The sequence below is a fragment of the Oryx dammah genome, unplaced genomic scaffold (genome assembly GCF_014754425.2).
Source record: "Oryx dammah isolate SB20612 unplaced genomic scaffold, SCBI_Odam_1.1 HiC_scaffold_25, whole genome shotgun sequence".
Lineage (NCBI taxonomy): Eukaryota > Metazoa > Chordata > Mammalia > Artiodactyla > Bovidae > Oryx > Oryx dammah.
The window spans coordinates 48,301,775-48,321,834 of record NW_024070209.1 but is presented as its reverse complement, the minus strand read 5'-3'; the positions used below and the strand labels follow the sequence as shown (position 1 = coordinate 48,321,834).

The 20,060-nt window shown below is 50.1% G+C and overlaps 1 protein-coding gene across 1 annotated transcript in view; it reads left to right on the top strand.

Annotated features, from left to right (window-relative positions):
- The window catches only part of ATOH8 (atonal bHLH transcription factor 8), a 42,158-nt gene extending 23,725 nt beyond the window's left edge, over positions 1-18,433 (top strand). Inside the window, exon 3 of the mRNA XM_040224312.1 lies at positions 17,287-18,433. Within this exon, the coding sequence (XP_040080246.1) occupies positions 17,287-17,292 (6 nt within the window). The 3' untranslated portion in view covers positions 17,293-18,433. The remainder of the gene's footprint in view (positions 1-17,286) is intronic.
- The last annotated feature ends 1,627 nt before the right edge of the window (positions 18,434-20,060 follow it).

The window sequence follows — 20,060 nt, the reverse complement described above, 5'->3', positions numbered from 1 at the left end:
AAGTAGGGAGCCTCTCACGCCTTCAAGGTGTTCGTTCTCTGCCCAGAATTCACGGCCACCTGGGGCCCCACTGCCCGGCTCCTCCCTGGCTCGATTCACCCCCACCTGAGCCCCTCCCTGCAGCTCTGCTGAGAGCCAGGTGTGACAGCCTCCCTGTCCTGCTTGGGACCCCTCAGGGGCTTCCCACAGGCACCTGCCCCTCCCCCCAAGTGACCTGGCTCCAGCCGGTCACTCTGGCTATCCCAATTTACACTCTAGCCACATGGAACTCCTTACCCAGAGGGGCTATTTTTGGCCTCTGTGCTCATACTGTCCCTTCTGCCTGGAATGCCCTTCTCTGCTGTCTGTCTGGTCACCTCCTGCTCATGCTGGAAGGCTCAGCTCCTCCTGGAAGCCCTCACTGACCCCCACCGCAGCCTCCTCAGGGGCCCAGAGCACGGCCACTTCCATGCCCTTACACAGGGGTGAGTAAAGTCTAATTCAGGCAAGCATCCTGTGATACACTATGATAGAACATATTATATTATGTGATCCTCTATTATGTAATATTTTAGAGCTCATTTTTTGTCATTATATTGTATTTTTACATAATTTGTTACCTGATAAATTATGTGATATTAAAGCTTTATACTGTGGATTGACATATATACCCTATACCATGTGTAAGGTAGATAGCTAGTGGAAAGCTGCTCTGTAACAGGGAGCTCAGCTCGGTACTCCATGATGACCTAGAGGGGTGGGATAGGGTGGTGTGGAAGGGAAGTTCAAGAGGGAGAGGATATATGTATACATATAGCTGGCTCACTTCGTTGTACAGCAGAAACTGACACAACATTGTAAAGCAGTTATACCCCAATTTAAAAAAAACCCTCTGTACTACATTACATTACACAGTGTATGTTTAATGTACCTCTATCTAGACTGTGAGCCCTTTCATCTTTGTGTCCCAGCTCCTGGCACATACGTGTATGTGTGTTAGTCGCTCAGTCATGTCTGATTTTTTGCAACTCCATGGACTGTAGCCTGCTAAGCTCCTCTGTCCATGGAATTCTCCATGCAAGAATATGGAGTGAGTTGCCATTCCCTTCTCCAGGGAATCTTCGAAACCCAGGTATCAAACCCAGATCTCCGATATTGAAGGCAGGTTCTTTACCATCTGAGCCCCAGGGAAGCCCCATCCGCTAAATAATGCACAGCATTCCTTCCATGAAAATCCACATGTCTGGGGCTGAATGTTCCTGGGCTGAAGGCTAAGACTCTAGGAAAGATGAACTAGGGGTTTCAAGACACAGACACGGAAGTGCCCCTCGGCTCCTCCCAGGCTCCTTTTTGGGGAATTCTGGCTCTTGTTGGCTTGAATCAGTGAGAAAAGCTTTGCATTTTAGATCACAGAAACTCCTCAAGCAGCAGTTTACACTAACAGGGCTCCTGTTTCTCACAGTTAGGAAAGGTGAAGGGAAGTAACTATTCCCTGGCTCCAAGGCTCCAGTGATGCTAAGACTTCAGGCTTCATTTTTGGTCTTTGCCTCATGGCTACAGAATGGCTGCCACAGCACTTGAGTACTTCATCCACATACTACATCCAAGGCAGGGCAGGGCCTTGCCAGGAAGAGCTTTTGTCTCCTCACCAGTTCAGTCAATCCTTCCCAGACATCCCTTACCCAGGCTGAAAGAGGCGGTGCTCTCCCTGAAACAGAAGAGGACATCAGGTCCTCTCAGCTAGGAGGGCAGCCAGGTCAACAGCCACGTGGCTAATCTCTCAAAAGTTGATCTGGAGTTGTGACAGAGTGATTTTCTTCCCAGTGAGGCTAAACAGTGTCATAACCGTAACCACAATACCAGAACCTCATCTCTGTGAGTTTGCCATTCCTCACTACAGCTCCCCAAATTAAGGGTCGGTAGCCCAGGCGGTGCTAGTGGTAAAGAACCCGCCTGCCAGTGCAGGAGATGCATGTTCAATCCCTGGGCCGGGAAGATCCCCTGGAGAAGGAAATGGCAAGCCATTCCAGTATTCTTGTCTGGAGAATACTGTGGACAGAGGAGCCTGGCTGGCTACACTGCCTGGAGTCGCAAAGAGCTGGGCATGACTGAAGCGGCTGAGCATGGACACAGCCTATTTTCGCTGCGCAGCACTGAGGCCCAGAGAACCGAGCTGGCCGTGCCAGGCCACTGGTGGCCTCATCAGTCTGCAAGTGCTTTGCAGTGTGCAGAGCCTCTCACACTCCTTGTCCTCTTTAGTCCTGCAGTGACCTCCTGAAATCCACATTTCTAACGGAGCTAGATGAGGAGGCTGGGACTTAGGGGGGGTGAAGTCGCCAAGGGCCATCCAGCCGGGTGGCCGGGCAAGACTTAGGAAGGCTCATCCACTTCTGTGAAACAGGCACTCCTGAGTCTAGACCATCACTGGCCCCTGTTCTCCCAAGGTGAGAGGTCTGGCAGTGCAGGGCCTCAAGCTGGGGGACTGGGGTCTGAGTCTAAGCCCAGCCACTTGTGAGCTCTGTCGCCTTGGGCCTTCTCCAAGCTTCGTTTTCTTCTAAGACATAGCTAGAGATGTCCACGGGTGAGGAGGGTTCAAGGCAATGATGGCCACGAGAGGGCTTCATCAGCTGGATGAGCTTGTTAGTCACTGGAGTTCCTAGAAGTCACTGCTGTCCATTACAAAGGTGAGCAGAGGGAGCCCACATGTCCCCTCCCCATCCAGTGACTTACCCTGGGTTGCTAGGCAGTGGACACCAGGTCCGTCCCTCTGCTGTGTGTGCATACATGCACAGGTTTGCTGGGCATAAGTAGTCACTATCTGCCAGAATCAGATGGAGGGCCTCACACGTGGTGGGCTGAGTTCCCGGCACTGGGGAGATGCCTGGAACTTATGGGTTTCAAATCTCCCTCTTTTTCCGAGGGATCAGGAGCCCTTAGAGGGGTTTCTATTGTAGTAGGCAGGGTAGAGCCAGGCAGCTAGGCACACAGGGGCAGCCCAGTGACCCCACCCACAGCCCGGAGAGCAGTGACAAAGTGTTACTGAGAACTACTCTGCCTCCGCCCTCAGGACAGTGAGGTGTTCCTGACACCCTCCCCACCAGCACCGCCACCACACACACAGAGGGTGTGGGTGGCAGCCAGTGCGCTTATTTGCAAAGGTTTAGCCCTGTGCACCCAGGGGCAGAACCCTCCTCCTCTGCATACTTTGGGTTGGCCAAAAAGTTCAGCAGCTTTTCTGTAAGATCGTGGAGAAAAACCTGAACAAACGTTTTGGCCAACCCACTACATGCAGTTGTTCTTTTATTTTTCTTCAAACTTTAACCTTTTTATTTTGTATTGGGGTATAGCCCATTAACAACATTGTGATAGGTGCTGGTGAACAGAGAAGGGACTTAGCTATACACATACATGTATCCATTTGTGGTTCGTCATTTGTTGTATCTCTATATGGGGACAAAAAGATGAAGCAAGCTTGAAGGACCCTTTACATCTATTTAAAAATAAATAGTTTTTAAAAATTTATTTGTTTTAATTGGAAGATAATTGCTTTACAATATTGTGATGGTTTTAGCCATACATCAACTTGAATTGACTATAGATATGCATGTGTCCCCTTATCCTGAACACCCCTCCCACCTCCCTCCCCACCCCATCCCTCTAGGTTGTCCCAGAGCACTGGCTTTGGGTGCCCTGCTTCATACATCGAACTCACACTGGTCATCTATTTTGCATATGGTACTTATATGTTTCAATGCTGTCCTTTCAAATCATCCCACCTTCTCCTTCAAGGATAAATGAATTCCTACTATGTGCTAGGAATTGTCCTAGGTACTGGGTCACTTTGGGGAACAAAACTGACAAAGGCCCCACCCTTTGGAACTCGGGGTAAGTGACACAGAGGCCAGACGGGAAAGCTCACAGGGGAGCCCTGCTTCTGAGCCCACTGTGCTGAGTCTGCAGACAGCTCTTATGAGCATGACTTCCTGGTGTCCCAGGTCAGAGCAGCCGGGCAGAAAGGGCTGGGAGGCCAGCTCCTGGAGCAGGTGCAGTGAGAGCCCCCAGAACCACAGCCAGTGGCCCGATGGCGTGGGAAGAAACAGAAGAACAAAAAGAGCAACACCAGAGGCTCAGAAGAGCCAGGAGGCATGGAGCCATTCGGTGTCAGGGTAAAGGGCCCAGAAGCCTCCGGGACCTGGAGGGTCTTCTGTAGGCTGATGTTCCCCGCGCTTGACCTTGAGTTGTCAAGAGGAAGCCAAAGTACATCCAGTAGCATCTGACGGAGAATGCAGGGAAGTGCATCAATTATCAAGAACTGGGACCTGTCCAAGCCGTTCAGGCACAGAAAATACACGCTTCCTTTCTCTAGGGAAACTCACTTCAGCTCAGGGGCTGCTTCTCTTGGGCGGGTGGAGGGAGTGGTCCTTGTCTGTTTTGCTCACCGCGGGACACTCACGTGCTCCGAATGAAGCCTGGCATGGTCTGAACACTCAAAAAGTGTTCCCCAAATGAATGGAAGCGTGGAAGTCCAAGCAAGTGAGCTGTTTCCAGCAGTCCTCCACGATATCCCATGGGCATCTCCTTGGTGTCCCCAGTGGAGCCCTGGTCACCTGATGGGGAGACACAGTTCCTGTCGTGGTCAACTGACATGCAAATGGGGGAGACACATGCATACACACATGTGCGCACTGACACGTGGCTGCCTAGCGCTAAGGGCTTGGCTTCCCAGCCATTGTGTTCTTTTTTAAAAGTAATTAATCTTTGGCTGTGCTGGGTGAGTCTTCATTGCTGCACACCGGCTTTCTCTAGCTGCAACAAGAGGGGCTTCTCTTGTTTCGGAGCACAGGCTCTAGGCACACGGGCTTCAGTAATTGTGCGGCCTGGGCTTAGTTGCCCCAAGGCACGTGGGATCTTCCTGGACCAGGGATTGAACCTGTGTCCCCTGCATTGGGAGGCAGATTCTTAACCGCTGGATCACCAAGTCCAGCCATTGTGTTCTTTAATCCTCTCTTCAACCTCAGACTGTAGACTACTATTATTACCCTTTTACAGGTGGAGAAACAGAGGCACAGAGAGGTTAAGTAACTGCTCAGATTCACACAGCTGGTAGAACGGGGAAGTCAGGCTTCACACAGGGTCCGTCTGATGCCATAGCCACAACATTTAACCACCATGCTGCCTTGCCTCTTAATGGGGATGAGTGTGCGTTCGGGAGTGTCTCTGTGTGCATTTAAGTGTGTGTGTGTACATGTGTGGGTGAAACATTAATTTTTCTTCCTGGAACCTCTGTGGTGTCACTGATAGTCAAGGTGGTGGTGAGTAAAGAGCCCTGATCAGAGATGCCCCATCCCTCCCTGGATCCCATGGTAGCTTCAGAGTCTAGATGTAAGGGGCTTAGGGACAATGGGAAGGGCCAGAGGAGGGGTTTGGACACTGTTTTTACAGAAATCATTTGGTTATTTGGGTTGTCCAGGGCCTCATGGCTTCTCCCAGCCACCCCATTATTGCCTCCACGCATCCTGAAATATCAACAGCTAGACTCTTACCGAAGGTCTCCTAAAGACATGCTGTGGGCTTTGCAAAGGCTTGCAGGCTGTGGGCTTTGCAAAGGTTTGCCGGCTGGCACTTTGGCATGGATTTGCTTGTCTGGCTGGTGCCCCATCACTCCTGCTGTCAACTTGCTATTAGGATTGGGGAGGGGAGATCAGAGATGTGCAGAAGGGTGGTGGGGAGCGATCTTAAGCCCCGGGGATCCCTGACACTGTGGTTGGGGATGTGTGTGTGTGTGTGTGTGTGTGTGTAGTGTTGGTGGCGGATCGTGTGAGAGTCATGAGTCAGGGTCCATGGGAAGCTTCCAGGGAGCAGAACCTTCCTCACCTGGCTGGGCCACCTGTCTGCCCAGCTGTCTGCTCCCCTCCAGCCTGTCTGTGGGGCAAGGTCAGGGGCTCCTTGTGCTTCTGGGGTCTCGAAGAGCAGTGTGCAGCCAAGTGGAGTTAGCTGGACACTCTCCCAGGATGGGAAGCAGATGGGAGGCTGCAGCAGCTGGGGCTCAGGCCTCACCCAAGCCAGCTTGACCCTCGCCCTGTACTGTGGGGTGGGGTGGGATGGGGGCCAAGAAAGACAGCCAGGCTGAGGGACTTGGAGAGAGAGACAGAGGGGCGGTCAAGAGAGAGTTGGCACAGAGACACACAGGCCAAGTATGGAGACGGAAGCAGAGCCTGGCCGCCAGAGAGAGTGGTCTAAAGCCCAAGAAGGCATCGGCATGGTGGGGCCTGGGGTCTCCCTGCCGGTCCCCTGCAGGACCATGGGCTCCCTCCTAGCACTGGCCTGACTCTGAGAGTGCCAGGCCTCCCGTGGTCAGCCACCTTCACTTAGGCCCCAGTAGATGAAGGCTGAGATTTCCTTAGAACCAAGGAGGTAGCAGCTGGGTGGATGGCTTGGGGACTTTCTAGTCCTCTTTGCTGGTGAAGAAGCTGAACCTTGTAGGGGCTTAGGGCTCTGCTTTGCTCTGCTGCATCCTAGCGTGTGACCTAGGGTCTCCATTTTCCCATCTGCAAAATGGGAACAACAACAGCCACCTCCCGAGGGCTGTACAACAGCAAAGGAGTGTGATGGGTTCCAGACGAGGCCTCTGTCAATGGATTTGCTGACTTCTGTCCCCAGGTCTGGGGGGACAGGGAGCCAAGGACAAGCTGGCCTCCTCTCTCAGGAGCTCATGGTGGCACTGTGTGGGGTGAGTGGCAGGCGATGGCAGTTGCACCAACCATAACTGGAGCACAGAGGATAGAGGAGAAGTTGACGTGAAGCTCTTGGAAGCTTCAAAGGGAAACACATGTCCCCAGCCTGCAGTGAGGTGGATCTGGTGCCTCACTATCTGAACTGGGGACACAGCGACCAGCAGAGCCCCACCCACCTGTAGTCTCTGTTTCTGTGGGCAGGAATAACTGGAAGCTAGGCTGTAACCAGGACAGAGGGGACCTGGGGGACTGCATGGGGATGTCTCAGAGCTGCTCCTGGTACCTGCGTCCCAGCGCCACCTCTAGCATCTTAGCCCAGGAGGGATTCCCTGTGCTTAGCATGGTAACCCTTGTTGTTTCTTACCACTAGGAAAGTTCTTCCGTACGTGCTTGACTGACCCTGAGGTCTGAACACATCCATTGGCCTCAATCTGAAGGGGCTTATTTATTTATTTAAATATGTATCTATTTATTTGGCTCTCCCGTGTCTTAGTTGAGGCACCAGGATCTTTTATCTTCTTCGTGGCATACAGGACCTTTAGTTGTGACATGTGAACTTTCAGTTGCGACATATAGAATCCAATTCCCTAACCAGGGATTGAACTCAGGGCCTCTGCATGGGAGCACTGTGTCTTAGCCACTGGACCACCAGGAAAAGTCCCAGCAGCAAGGAGTTTGGACTGCTAGACCAAGACATGCTCCTGACCTGGCCTCCTTGTATCACAGACAGTCACAGCATCCTACAGCCCAGGGCCCCTGACAATTGAATTCACTCCTCTGGTGAGCAGCTTGGTGGGACAGGGGAAAGGTGACTAGACAGCATTCACCAGCAACAGTGGTTTCAGTGGGCTTTCCTGATAGCTCAGTTGGTAAAAATCCACCTGCAACGCAGGAGACCTAGATTCGATCCCTGGGTGGGGAAGATTCCCCTGGAGAAGGACATGGCAACCCACTCCAGTATTCTTGCCTGGAAAATCCCACAGACAGAGAAGCCTGGCAGGCTACAGTCCACGGGGTCTCCAAGAGTCGAACACGACTTAGCCACTAAACCACAGGTGGTTTCAGCTTTGCCCTGGAGTTAGATTATAAGCTGCCCCAGGGCAGGGCCTCTAACTCCAGTGCCTGTCACAGAGCTGACACTCAGGAGGAACTCAATAAATCTTTGTTGAGTAAATGAATTTTTCCTCCCAGTTCATGGTCCCTAGGTGGAGTCCTCCGGCTCACAAGGGGCTCTGGCCATCACTTTGCAGCTCTAAGACCTTGAGAGTCCTCCTAGCCAGGACACAGTGTGATCCTTGATTCACACCATGTTCCCGCCCTCAGCAAACAGCAGCCAGCTCCAACTGCTCATAAATTTCCTGCCTGTCACTCGTGGCGCCCGGGCCAGGCGAGGCAGGAGGCGCTGGGGGTGGGCTGAACCATACCTGCTTCCAGTTCCCTGGGAAATGTGGAGGCCAGAAGCCCAGGCCTCTGCATGTGCCCAGAATAACCTCAGCAGAGCTAGGCCCCTTGGAGATGTGGAAGCAGGTCTGCCAAATCCAAAGATGAATGGGCTGGAATGTTCGAGAAAACACAAACACCCGCTTGCGGTATGGTTTGTGCAAGCTGATTTCACTCCCAAGAAATCTGATACAGGTCTGCCTAAGCACAGGAAAAGTGTGTGGATGTATGGACCTAGAGAGTATCATACTGAGTGAAGTAAGTTAAACAGGGAAAGACAAATATCATATGATATCACTTATAGGTGGAATCCAAAAGTGATACAAGCGAAGTTATTTACAAAACAGAAACAGACTCACAGACATAGAAAGCGAGCTTATGGCTACTAACAGGGAAAACAATGGGAAGGGATAAATTAGGAGTTTGGAATTAACATATACACACTACTGTATGCAATAGATAAATAGGACATATAGCACAGGGAACTATATTCAATATCTTGTAATAATCTACAATGGAAAAGAATCTGAAAAAGAATATATATGTATATATAAGTGAGTCACTTTGCTATATACCTGAAATTAATACAACATTGTAAATCAACTGTGGTGGTGGTGATTTAGTCACTAAGTCATGACCAACTCTTTGCGACCTCACAGACTGTAGCCTGCCAGGCGCCTCTGTGCATAGGGTTTCCCAGGCAAGAATGCTGGAGTGGGTTGCCATTTCCTCCTCCAGGGGATTTCCCGATCCATGAATTGAACTTGTGTCTCCTGCTTGGCAGGCGGATTCTTTACCACTGAGCCCCCTTAAGACTTCCCTGCTTGTCCCATGGTTCGGAATCGACCTTGCGATGCAGGAGATATAGGTTCTATCCCTGGTCTGGGACGATTCCACCTGCCTCAGTGTGACTAAGCCTGGGTGTCACAACCCTAAAGCTTGTGCTTCACAACAAGAGAAGCGACCATAAAGGGAAGCCCATGCAACACAGCCAGAGAGCAGCCTGTGCAGCAATGAAGATCCAGGGTAGCCAAAAATAAAAGAAATAAATTTAAATGGAAATAGTAAGGAAATAAAAAAACAAAAAAAAATTAAAAACTAGAAAAAGAAAAGGAAAGGAAAAGCGCGTGGAAGAGCAATCACCTGTAGCTATCGTGGTTTCTCAGGGTGGAGAGGGGGAGGTGACTTAAATGGTTTTCTTCTGTTTAGTTGTCTGTGTTTTAAGTTTTCTACAATTAACCTGTACTACCTATGCATGTACGGAAGTTTTAATGGTTTTATTGAGATTGTAGTTTACCCATTTAAAGCTTACAATCCAATAGATTCTAGGATTTTCATCAAAATGTGGCCATCCACACAACCGATTTAGAGCATTTTTTTTCTTTCCCCCTTTTTTCTTTTAATATTTGGCTGCACTGGCTCTTAGTTGCAGGCTGCTGTATATTTATTGCCATGTGGTCTGCAGCATGTGGGATCTTTTTTCTTTTTAGTGTGGCCTCAGCATCTTTTCCCATGGACGGAGGAGCCCACGGGGTCGCAAAGAGTCGGACACGACTGAGCGACTTCACTTTCACTTTCAGCATCTTTGGTTGTGGCGTGTGGGATCCAGTTCCCTGACCAGGAGTAGAGCTCCCAGGGCCCCCTGCGTTGGCAGTGTGGAGTCTTAACCACTGGACCACCATGGAACCCCCAATTTAGACCATTTTTATCAGCTCCAAAAGAGACCCCGTATGCTTTAGCAGTCCCTGTCTCCTTCCCAGTTCTGGGCAACCACAAATCTATAGATTTCCCTGTTATAGACATTTCGTGTGAATGGAATCATATAATACTTGAACATATACTACCTTTCACCTAGCATATTGTTTTCAAGGTTTATCCAAGTTCTGTCATGTGTCAGTACTTCATGCCTTTTTATGACTGAGTAATATTCTTTTGTATGAATATACCACATTTCACTTGTTTATTCATTATGAATGTGATTTCAGTAATTTAAAAATTGTGCTTATTGAAGCAACTTAGTGCACACACCATCTTGGGATTCCCGGGTGGTGCTAGTAAGTAAAGAACCCACCTGCCAATGCAGGAGACATAAGAGACGTGGGTTTGATCCTGAGTCAGGAAGATCCCCTGGAGAATGGAAGGGCACCCCACTCCAGAATTCTTGCCTGGAGAATCCCATGGACAGAGGAGCCTGGCAGGCTATAGTCCATAGGGTTGCAGAGTTGGATATGACTGAAGCGTCTGAGCATTCACGCATAGATTTATTGCTTCCTGTTCTGGACGTTTCTGGCCAAGATGGCAGTTGGTTCCTTGTGACTATTTCTGGTTACTTGTTTTGAGACTTTTCAGCCTATGGTACCATTTGATGTTTTCAAACACCAGTGAGTCACCACAAGGACCCAGCTCTTTGCAGGAATGGGAACTGGTGCTTCAACTGTGGGTCAGACCCTGTTGGGCACATGTGGCTCCCTTGTCCCATTGATTCTTTGCAACTGACCTAAAGGTGGGTACTATTACCATGCTCATTTTAAAGATGAGTAAACTGAGACTCTGAGAGATCAACCAGCCTGTGCAGGGCCCCAGGGCCCCAGAGCCTCACTGACTTTAAGGCCAAGATGAAACCTAGCATTCAGCATTTAGAACCAAACACAAAATGCCCTTTTAGCCTACATATTGGTTTACATAAAAGTGAAAGATAGGGAATTTCCTGGCAGTCCAGTGGTTAGGACTTGGCACTTTCACTGCCAAGGGCTGGGTTCAATCCCTGGTCAGAGAACTAAGATCCCACAAGCCATGTAGTTGAGCTTTCCCTGCAACCCCCGCCCCCCCGCCAAAGATGAAAGTAAAATAATGCCTGATAGTGTACATCTCTGATGCCCTCCCTGTTTGTCTCTTTATTTTAGTATTTTTTTAAAATTAATAAATTTGAACAGTTTTTGCTTTCCCTGGGTCTTTGTGGCTGTGTTTGGGCTTTTTCTAGTTGTGGCAAGTGGAGGCTACTCTCTAGTTGCTGTGCTCAGGCTTCTCACTGCAGTGCCTTCCACTGTTGCAGAGCATAGCTCTAGAGCACAGGCTTGATAGTTGTGGTTCATGGGCTTAGTTGCTTCACAGCATGTGCAATCTTCCCACAGCAGGGATAGAACCCATGTCTCCTACACTGGGACATTGGAGGTGGATTCTTTACCACTGAGTCACCAGGGAAGCCTCCTTCTTCTTCTTCTTCTTTTTTTTTTTCGTGTTTTGGCTGCACCATGCAGCCTGTGGGATCTTAGTCCCCCAACCAGGGGTTGAACCCACTCCTCCTGCATTAGAAGCATGGAGTGTTTACTACTGGACTGTCAGGGAAGTCTCTGTCTTTTGTACTTTACTGTTAAAATAACATTTGGAATCTGACTGCTCCTTTAAGGACAAACCATAAAAAAAAAAAACAAAAAACACTTCAGGATTTCTTTACCATTTGATGCCTTTTTCTGCTTATAAAAGGCTGTATCCAAATTGCTTATCTATAGAAAAAATGTATAATTTGGAAAACAGTGAAACATGGTTAAGTAAGTAAAGTGACTGAAAATGCACTTGAAAGGTAAAACAACTTACAGGCAGAAATAATAATTTTTTAAAATGCCCCTACAGTGATAAAATTACTCTGAGGAAACCAATCCACTTAAAGCCAGAGACAAACTTAGTAAGCTGAGGAGGTATAATTAGAAATTTAAAAACTGGAAGTGAACAAAAGCAGAAAGATGCAATACGGTTCCTGAATTCACAACAGTTACAGGCACAGTTAGCCAAAATGTCCAATGACACATTTGAAATAGGAAACCTATCTGTGGCACATAATCACTACATTAAATAATATGGCAGTGACTGGAAATATTTATTCACGTGGTCAACAAATAGCAAATATTTATTGAGATGCTACTGTGTGTCCAGACTGTTTTAGGCCCTGAGGCCTACAACAGCCAACAAAACGGACCACGTCCCTGGCCTTGTGGAGCTGATGTTCTGACCACAAATGAGTGAACAATCAGAAGATGATTTCTGGAACTTCCCTGGCAGTCCAGTGGTTAGGACTCTGCGCTTTCACCTCTGAGGTTGCAGGTTCTATCCTTGCTTGGGGAACTAAGATCCTACAAGCTGTGAGGTGTGGCCAAAAAAAAAAAAAAAGATGATTCCTGAATGTGATAAACGCAGCCACTTTGTCACACTGACCAAATCACCTCGATCGGACTCCACACATCAGACCTGCTGAAAGGGACCTGGGAGGGATCGATAGTAAGACTTTTTGATGCTTTTGAACTGTATTGTTGGAGAAGACTCTTGAGAGTCCCTTGGACAGCCAGGAGGTCAAACCAGTCAATCCTAAAGGACATAAACTGAATATTCATAGAAAGGACTGATGCTGAAGCTCCAATACTTTGGCCACCTGATGTGAAGAGCCAGCTCGTTGGAAAAGACCTTGATGCTGGGCAAGACTGAGGGCAAGAGGAGGAGTGACAAAGGATGAGATAGTTGGATGGCATCATCGACTCAATGGACATGAGTTTGAACAAACTCCAGGAGACAGTGAAGGACAGGGAGGCCTGGCGTACTGCAGACCATAGAGTTGCAAAGAGTCAAATGTGACTGAGCAACTGAACAACAACGTTAATGAGAGGCAGAACCTGTATTTAAAGGGCATCTTCTTTGTTGAGGGACCATGTAGGAGGCTCCTCAGGACCACGAAACCCTTACCCCGCCACACCCAGAGTCTTGGCTGCAGTGGAAACAACCACCCACAAAAAGTCCAGAGCTGGATGGGATGCAAGCTGTGTTTCTTACCTGGAGCAGGATGTGGCCAGGGGTTGCGTGAGAAGGAGTTTGTGGTGTGGTCGTCACAGTGGAGAGTAAGCGCAACCCTCTCCTCTGCATTTGCAATGATGCTTGCGTGTGTGCATGTGTACACACACCTATACGCACACCTTGCCTCTTCTGAAAGGATGGCTTAGGTAGATTTGTCTCCTATCTTTCAGCCACAGCTGATGGGTCCATGGTAAGAAATCTGACTGAGGCTGGACCAATTGCCTGCCTTCACTGGGCGTTTGGGGTGGGGATGTTGAGAGACTGGGTCGATGGGGAGACAAGCAGTAAAGAAGCAGGGCCTGGATGTGGCCAGGTGATGTGGTTGGCAGGCACCTGGAGGGAAGGGCCATAGATTGCCCCTTGAGGTTTGCAAGCTTTCCTGAGACTTTCCTCCAGGCTCCTCGAGATGCCCTTTCATTGTTGTTTAGCTGCCAAGTCATGTCAGACTCTTTGGGACCCAATGGACTTTAGCCCATCAGACTTCTCTGTCCATGGGATTTCCCAGGCAAGAATACTGGAGTGGGTTGCCATTTCCTTCTCCAGGGGATCTTCCCAGCCCAAGGATCAAACCCATGTCTCCTGCATTGGTGGGCAGATTCTTTACCACTGAACCACAGGGAAGCCCCTTGGGTAGCCTTGAATAATGGAAAGATTGGAATGAATTTCTTCTCCTCGCAATCCAGTCACAATCACACAATCAAAAGAAAATGCTGGGTAAATAAAACCAAACACATTTCTTGACTGCAGGATTTTTCAGAGCTTTTAATATGTCCATATATACTGTGACTTTCTCCAGGGGATATTCCTGACCCAGTGATTGAACCTGGGTCTCCTGCATTGTCTCAGCTGAGACACCAGGGAAGCCCATACAGTGACTTTCCAAGGTGGGGCCAAGGTCTGTGATGTTTCTAAAACTCATGGGATATGCCTCACCTGGCTCATACTCTGCAGAACAACCCTTTGGGGAGTGCTTATCCACGTGCATGGACTTGTACTTGCCATACAGGTGAAGGAATTAAATCATAGAGAGGGAGCGTCAGCTTCCCAAGGTCACACAGCTGGTTAATTGCAGAAAAGGTCCTGGCACCTAAGACTTCCGGTTGTTCCTCCCGCCACGCCCCAGCTGACATAAGGCTTCCTTGGATGGATGATGTTATGTGTGGGATTCCTGGTCCCAGGTGGGTGGTGGAAGGCAGGTCCAGTATAGACGCGAGGGAAAGGGTGGGGTTGAGAACTGAAGGTCAGGCCTTGGGCTGGTGGTAGCCATGGCTTCCGAGGAGTCTGAGAGCCCCAGCGATGGCTTGGGGCAGAGCCCAGCAGGGCAGCCACGCCTTGACAGAGCAGCCAGTGGCCTGGCTCCAGCTGCCCCAGCCTCGCGCGCCTTCTCTGACCGCAGGCGGACTGAGCAAGGGAGGAACTCGGGGCCAGTCCTCGGCCGGCCCGCCCAGGCAGCCAGCGCCGGGATGACGCGGCTGTAAATCACCCCGTGGACCACAGACCCAGTGCCATCCCCACGGGTTTCCTTTCCGCTTCTTAATCCTCCTCTTCAGACTTGGTAACAAAAAGCAGATTCCTGCTGGGGCCAGCACACACCATGGGCTCGGAGAATGTGAGCCCGAACTCACCACATCAAGATGCTCCCTCCTCTCACTTTTCCTTTTACCCCTGTCTTAGCCTCTGTTAGCCGGAGGACACTCCCTCCTCCTGGCGGGGCTCCCTCGCCCTCCCTGGACCCCACTTCCAGCCTTGCCCCAGCCTCTACCTTGGCTGTCTGCCCATCGGCCGCCCAGGCCTGAGGCTTACCGGGGCCTGTGGTTAGCAGCCCCTCCAGCCTCATGGTTTGGCTCCAGCCCGGCTCCCCAAGCCTCCCTTTCAGCAGGAGTTGCCTTCGTGTGTTAGAATAAACAGCACCGATCAGGGTTCAAATGCTGGTGCTGCCAACTCGTAGGTAGCACTTACCTCTGAGATGGGGGATGTGAGAAGGTTCCCTGGCACGTCGGAGGTGCCTGACAGCTGTCCTGTTCCAAAAATAAGTGCTTAGCTGTTTGTTCAGGGTTGTTGCAAGAAGCAAGAGAGAGGTATTTGGCACTGCTTTGCTAGGGGTTTGCGTGCCCAGTTAAGGGATGGTTGTTCTCCTGAGTGTTCTTAGGTGGACTTGGAGCCCCCGAGATCCTCCCCACCAGCTCTGATCTCCCTCCAAAGCTAAAGCCCTGGCAGCCCCTATGACCTCTCCCCATCTCCTATCCCTTCCTATAGCAAATCCCACCCTTTGGTCAGTTTTTTCATGAGCAACACCAAGTTCAGTGGCCAGAGTGAAGTTTCTGAAGGTCAGGACTGTAAGGGACTGAAAGATGGTCTAACCTAAGGGTTTTCCAATTTGCCCCAAAGCACCTGAGTTCTCAGAGACTTCACCAGGCTCCACATTGGAAAGAATACTGTAGACTCTGGGTCCCCTTCTCTCTGGGTCCCGAATCCTCTCCTGATTCAAATAGACCGGAACCATGCTCATCTGTTTTCTGCATTAGAATTTCAAGGTCAGAATTCATTGCTATTTTATTTCCACTAGATGAAGACACTATCATTTTATAGATAAAAACACTGAGGCCTAGATGGTGGGGGGGTGGGCCGCACCTAGAGTCGGCCTCTTGGCTGCTGGTGTAGTATCTTGTCTGAAGGATGTGGGGAGAAGGAGGTGAGGATGCCATTCCTGTGGGCAGGGGCAGGGCTGACTCTAACATTCCTTGGAGGTGTGACCTGGGGATTGTAGGTCACACCTGGGTATCAGGGCCAGGGGTCCCTGGGCTTCTTCTACCTGCTACACCCCCTCCCATCCCCCAAACCAACTAGATCAGCATGTGTACTAAGTCGATTCAATCTTGTCCTACGCTCTGTGACCCCGTGGACTGTAGCCCACCAAGCTCCTCTGTCCCTGGGATTCTCCAGGGGAGAATACTGGAGAGGGTTGCCTGCCCTCCTCCAGGGGATCTTCCTGACCCAGGGATCAAACCCAGGTCCCCTGTGTCTCCTGCCTTGGCAGGCGGGTTCTTTACCACTAGCGCCACCTGGGAAGCTCAACTCAATCAGCAGTGGCTCTGAAGTGCAGTGGAGGTGGGGTGGGGAGTAAGGGGACACTGTGGGCTCTCGTGGCAGCCAGTCCTGGGTCCAAATGTTGGCTCCATCCCTTACTGAACCCTTCAAGATGCAGTCCCTGCCTGAGCCATATGGGTCCTTCCTGGGGCAGCTGTGAGGGTAAGTAAGAGCAGATGCTACCAGTGAGGCACCTGGTGCAGGCTGGCCTTCTGGAGTTAGGACCAGTGTGTGTGTTGGGGGGTGCTTCTGACCATTGGTTGTTTCTTTTTTTAAAAAAAAATTTGTTTACTTGGCTGTGCCAGGTCTCGGTTGCAGCACATGGGACCTTTAGTTGTGGCATGTGGGATCCAGCTCCCTGATCAGGGATGGAACCTGGGCCCCTTGCACTGGGAGCAAGGAGTCTCAGCCACTGGGCCACCAGGACGTCCCTGTTGGTTGTTCTTTTTGTTTGTTGAGGTATAGTTGATTTAAAATACTATATTATTTTCAGTTGTATAATATAGTGAATCAAAAATTTTATAGATTGTATTCCATTTAAAGTTATTATAGGAGAAGGCAATGGCACCCCACTCCAGTACTCTTGCCTGGAAAATCCCATGGACGGAGGAGCCTGGTGGGCTGCAGTCCATGGGATCACTAAGAGTCGGACACAACTGAGCAACTTCACTTTCATGCATTGGAGAAGGAAATGGCAACCCACTCCAGTGTTCTTGTCTGGAGAATCCCAGGGACGGGGTAGCCTGGTGGGCTGCCGTCTATGGGGTCGCACAGAGTCGGACACGACTGAAGCGACTTAGCAGCAGCAAAGTTATAAAATATTGGCTATATTTCCTGCACCATACTATATATCCTTTTAGCTTAGCTATTTTATTTCATATTTTTTTTTTTCTTTGTTTGTTTTTTTTTTTTTTTTTTTTGTATTAGAGTGTGTTTGATTCGGGGGCTTCCCTGGTGGCTCAGCTGGTGAAGAATCTGCCTGCAGTGCAGGAGACTGCCTCTTGTTTTAGTTTCAGGTGTGCAGCAAAGTGATTAGTTATACATACACGTATACCTGTTCTTTTTCAGATTCGTTTTCCATATAGGTTATTACAGAGTATTGAGTCGAGTTCCCTGTGCTCTACAGTAGGTCCTTGTTGATTATCTGTTTTATATGTGGTAGCATATATGTTAATCCTCTCCTCCTAATTTTCCCTGTTTCTTTCAGGAGTGACTAGCCATGGGCTACTTGCCCGAGGGTGCTGCTGTGGACCCTCTTTCCAAGTCAAGCTTGAGGAGAAGGTGAGCTTGCCAAGTCCAGCCTCGTCTTCCTCTCTAAGATGCCACCGGATGCTCAGATCACCGCCTCTCAGGACAAGAGCTAGCCTGCCTCCCTCTCACCCTCTCCCACACCCCCACCCCAGCCACTCTACGGTGACTTTGCACTTTGCTCTCTGCCTGCTGGGGTGGGGAGAGCAAAGCCTTCGCCTTGCCCGGGCCTGAGGCCCACCATCCTTCTGGCTGCAGAAATTCATTGCCAAAGATTCAGCAGGGACACTGAACAAACTGGGGGTGAGAGGACCCCACGGTGAAGAGCCACACTGTAGCTCTGTGACCTTTGCTCCTCATGTTGCCCGGGTCCCATCTCAGGCCAAAGACGAATCAACATTTCCACTAGGAGCTCATGGAGGAGGTGGATGTTTGGTGACTTCAGACTTGACCTGGAACTGTCTTTCTCCACTGGGCCCTGAGCTGGCTGGACCCAAGATGAACCTTCTGGGGGCTGTGAGAGGGAGGCTGGGGGTGCCTGTGGGGCGTGGGATCTGAGATCCCGGCCCTCTCTCCCGCCCACTGGCTGCCCAGGCCTCTGACCTTGATTTTCCATGTTCCCTGAGTCCAGGCTCCTTCTTGGGCCCTCAGCATCATGAGAAGTGAGTGTGTAGGGGGAGCAGCACCCGTATCCCACCCCCGGGACTTGCCTCGAGGTGACCTGCCCCCAGCTGGCCTGGCCAGCACTCCTTACCAGGGGCCCACCCTCCTGACAGGACACACAAGATGGTGCCCTGCCTGGAGGCCAGTGGTCTGTGACGGCTGTGCAGGGGGCAGAGGGGAGGAAGGGACCAGGGGAATGGGCCAGTAATGTGGGAAGGAAGGCATGTTCAAAGCCAAGGCCTGTTCTTTCCTTGTGCTCACAAGGCCAAAGCTGTTCACATCTGTGCTCAACCATCTGCTTCAAATTGAAGTAAAAGCCCCAATGTGTAAAGAAAACACTTGCTTGTGTTGATGGACTCTGTGGGTGACCAGGACTTTGGCCGGTCAGTCAGAGGGAGGAGAGAGGTTGAGAGTCCTTTAGAAATGAACAGTGTGTGAATGAGTGTGTGTGTGCGTATGTGTAACGGGGTGGGGTGGGGCCTTCATCATGGCCTTGGCCTAGACCAGTGACCAGGTGGCCAGGTCAGGAACACGTGAGGAGCTTTCTCTGCTTGTACCTCATTTACTCCATACCGTGAGTTTATAAGGTGGAGACTGAATTTTTTATCCTGTTGTACAGACGAGGAACCTGAATACAGAAGGAGACAGGGCAGGTCAGTAACAAAGCCAGGTCTCACACGGTGGCCTCACTCCAAAGCCTGGGCTCTTAACACCTTTCCAGCCCCGTAAGCCAGTTCCTGCCCAAGGTCTTGGCGTGGCTTTGTCCCATCCGTGGGCTGCAGTGGGCCTTGAGTGGGACAGTAACAGCCCAGCAGGGGTGGTTGGGTTGTGGTTTAGTCGCTCAGACGTGTCCAGTTCTTGTGACCCCATGGGCTCTAGCTCACCAGGCTCCTCTCTCCAGGCAAGAATACTGGAGTGGGTTGCCATTTCCTTCTCCCGGGGAACTTCCCAACTCAGGGATCGAACTCTGGTCTCCTGTGCTGCAGGTGGTCTCCTGCGCTGCAGGCAGATTGGATTCTTTACCAACTGAGTCACCAGGGAAGCCCTCGTGGGGATGAGGGAGGAGTAATAAGAAAAGAACTCTGAAAGGAATGGCAGGGTCGAGGGCTGTAGGAGGGGCAGAGGTCCTGAAGGATGAATAGAAGTTTTCTGAGCAGAGGAATGGAAGAAGAACTTTCTATGCAGAGAAGTCTTCAGCCCTCAAAAGAGGTTAGAATCACCTAAGGAAGTTGTTAAATATTGACATAAAGTGTTAATGCCAAAGTTCCATCTTCAGAAATTCTGCTATACTGGTCTGGGCACTTGGGATTTTTAAAAGCTCTCCAAGTGATTCCAATGTGCAGCCAAGGTTGAGAGTTACTGGATTAAGTGGGGTTAGATCACTGACAAAAAAAGTGATTTAGAATCGCTGATGTGGAATACAGGCTGTGCTAAAAGTGTGGACGTGTGTGTGTGTGTGTACAAATAGACAAGCAAATAATCGTGATACCATTAGATGACTGTATGAATGTATACACACATACGAGTGACAAGAAGTTCCACATTTTTCTTTTCTAGCTTCTCTCCCAATACAGCAGCTTTGATTCTTTTGCACACACACACACACACACACACACTCCTTCTTGAATGCACATGTATGCCCAGATATCCACCGTGTACATCCCCAGGGAAGAAAAATCCATTTCCCATGGATTCACATTTCATTGGCAGCCTTCTCAACAGTTTGTGTAAATGACCATGCAAGAAGACCCTCACCAAAATAAAAGTGATAAAGAGCCGCCTTCCTGGAACCTTGAGAGCACTTGTCCTGTTTCAGCCTAGAGTGTGGTCAGAGGGCCCCTGCAGATATGTTTACACACATGCCCTCCGTGCTCTGTTGTTTGCTCTGGGTCCTGGCTCCACACACAGGGGGTGGCTCAGTCACGGAGGGCGTGTACCCATGTAGGAGGCCATATGTGTACACACCATGTCCACGTGTGTACCTCTGGTTCATGATTGGTTCCTGCAGCACGCATGCTTCTTGCTCTCCAAAGGGCAAAACCACAAAGAAGAGCTCTGGAAGTTGGAGAT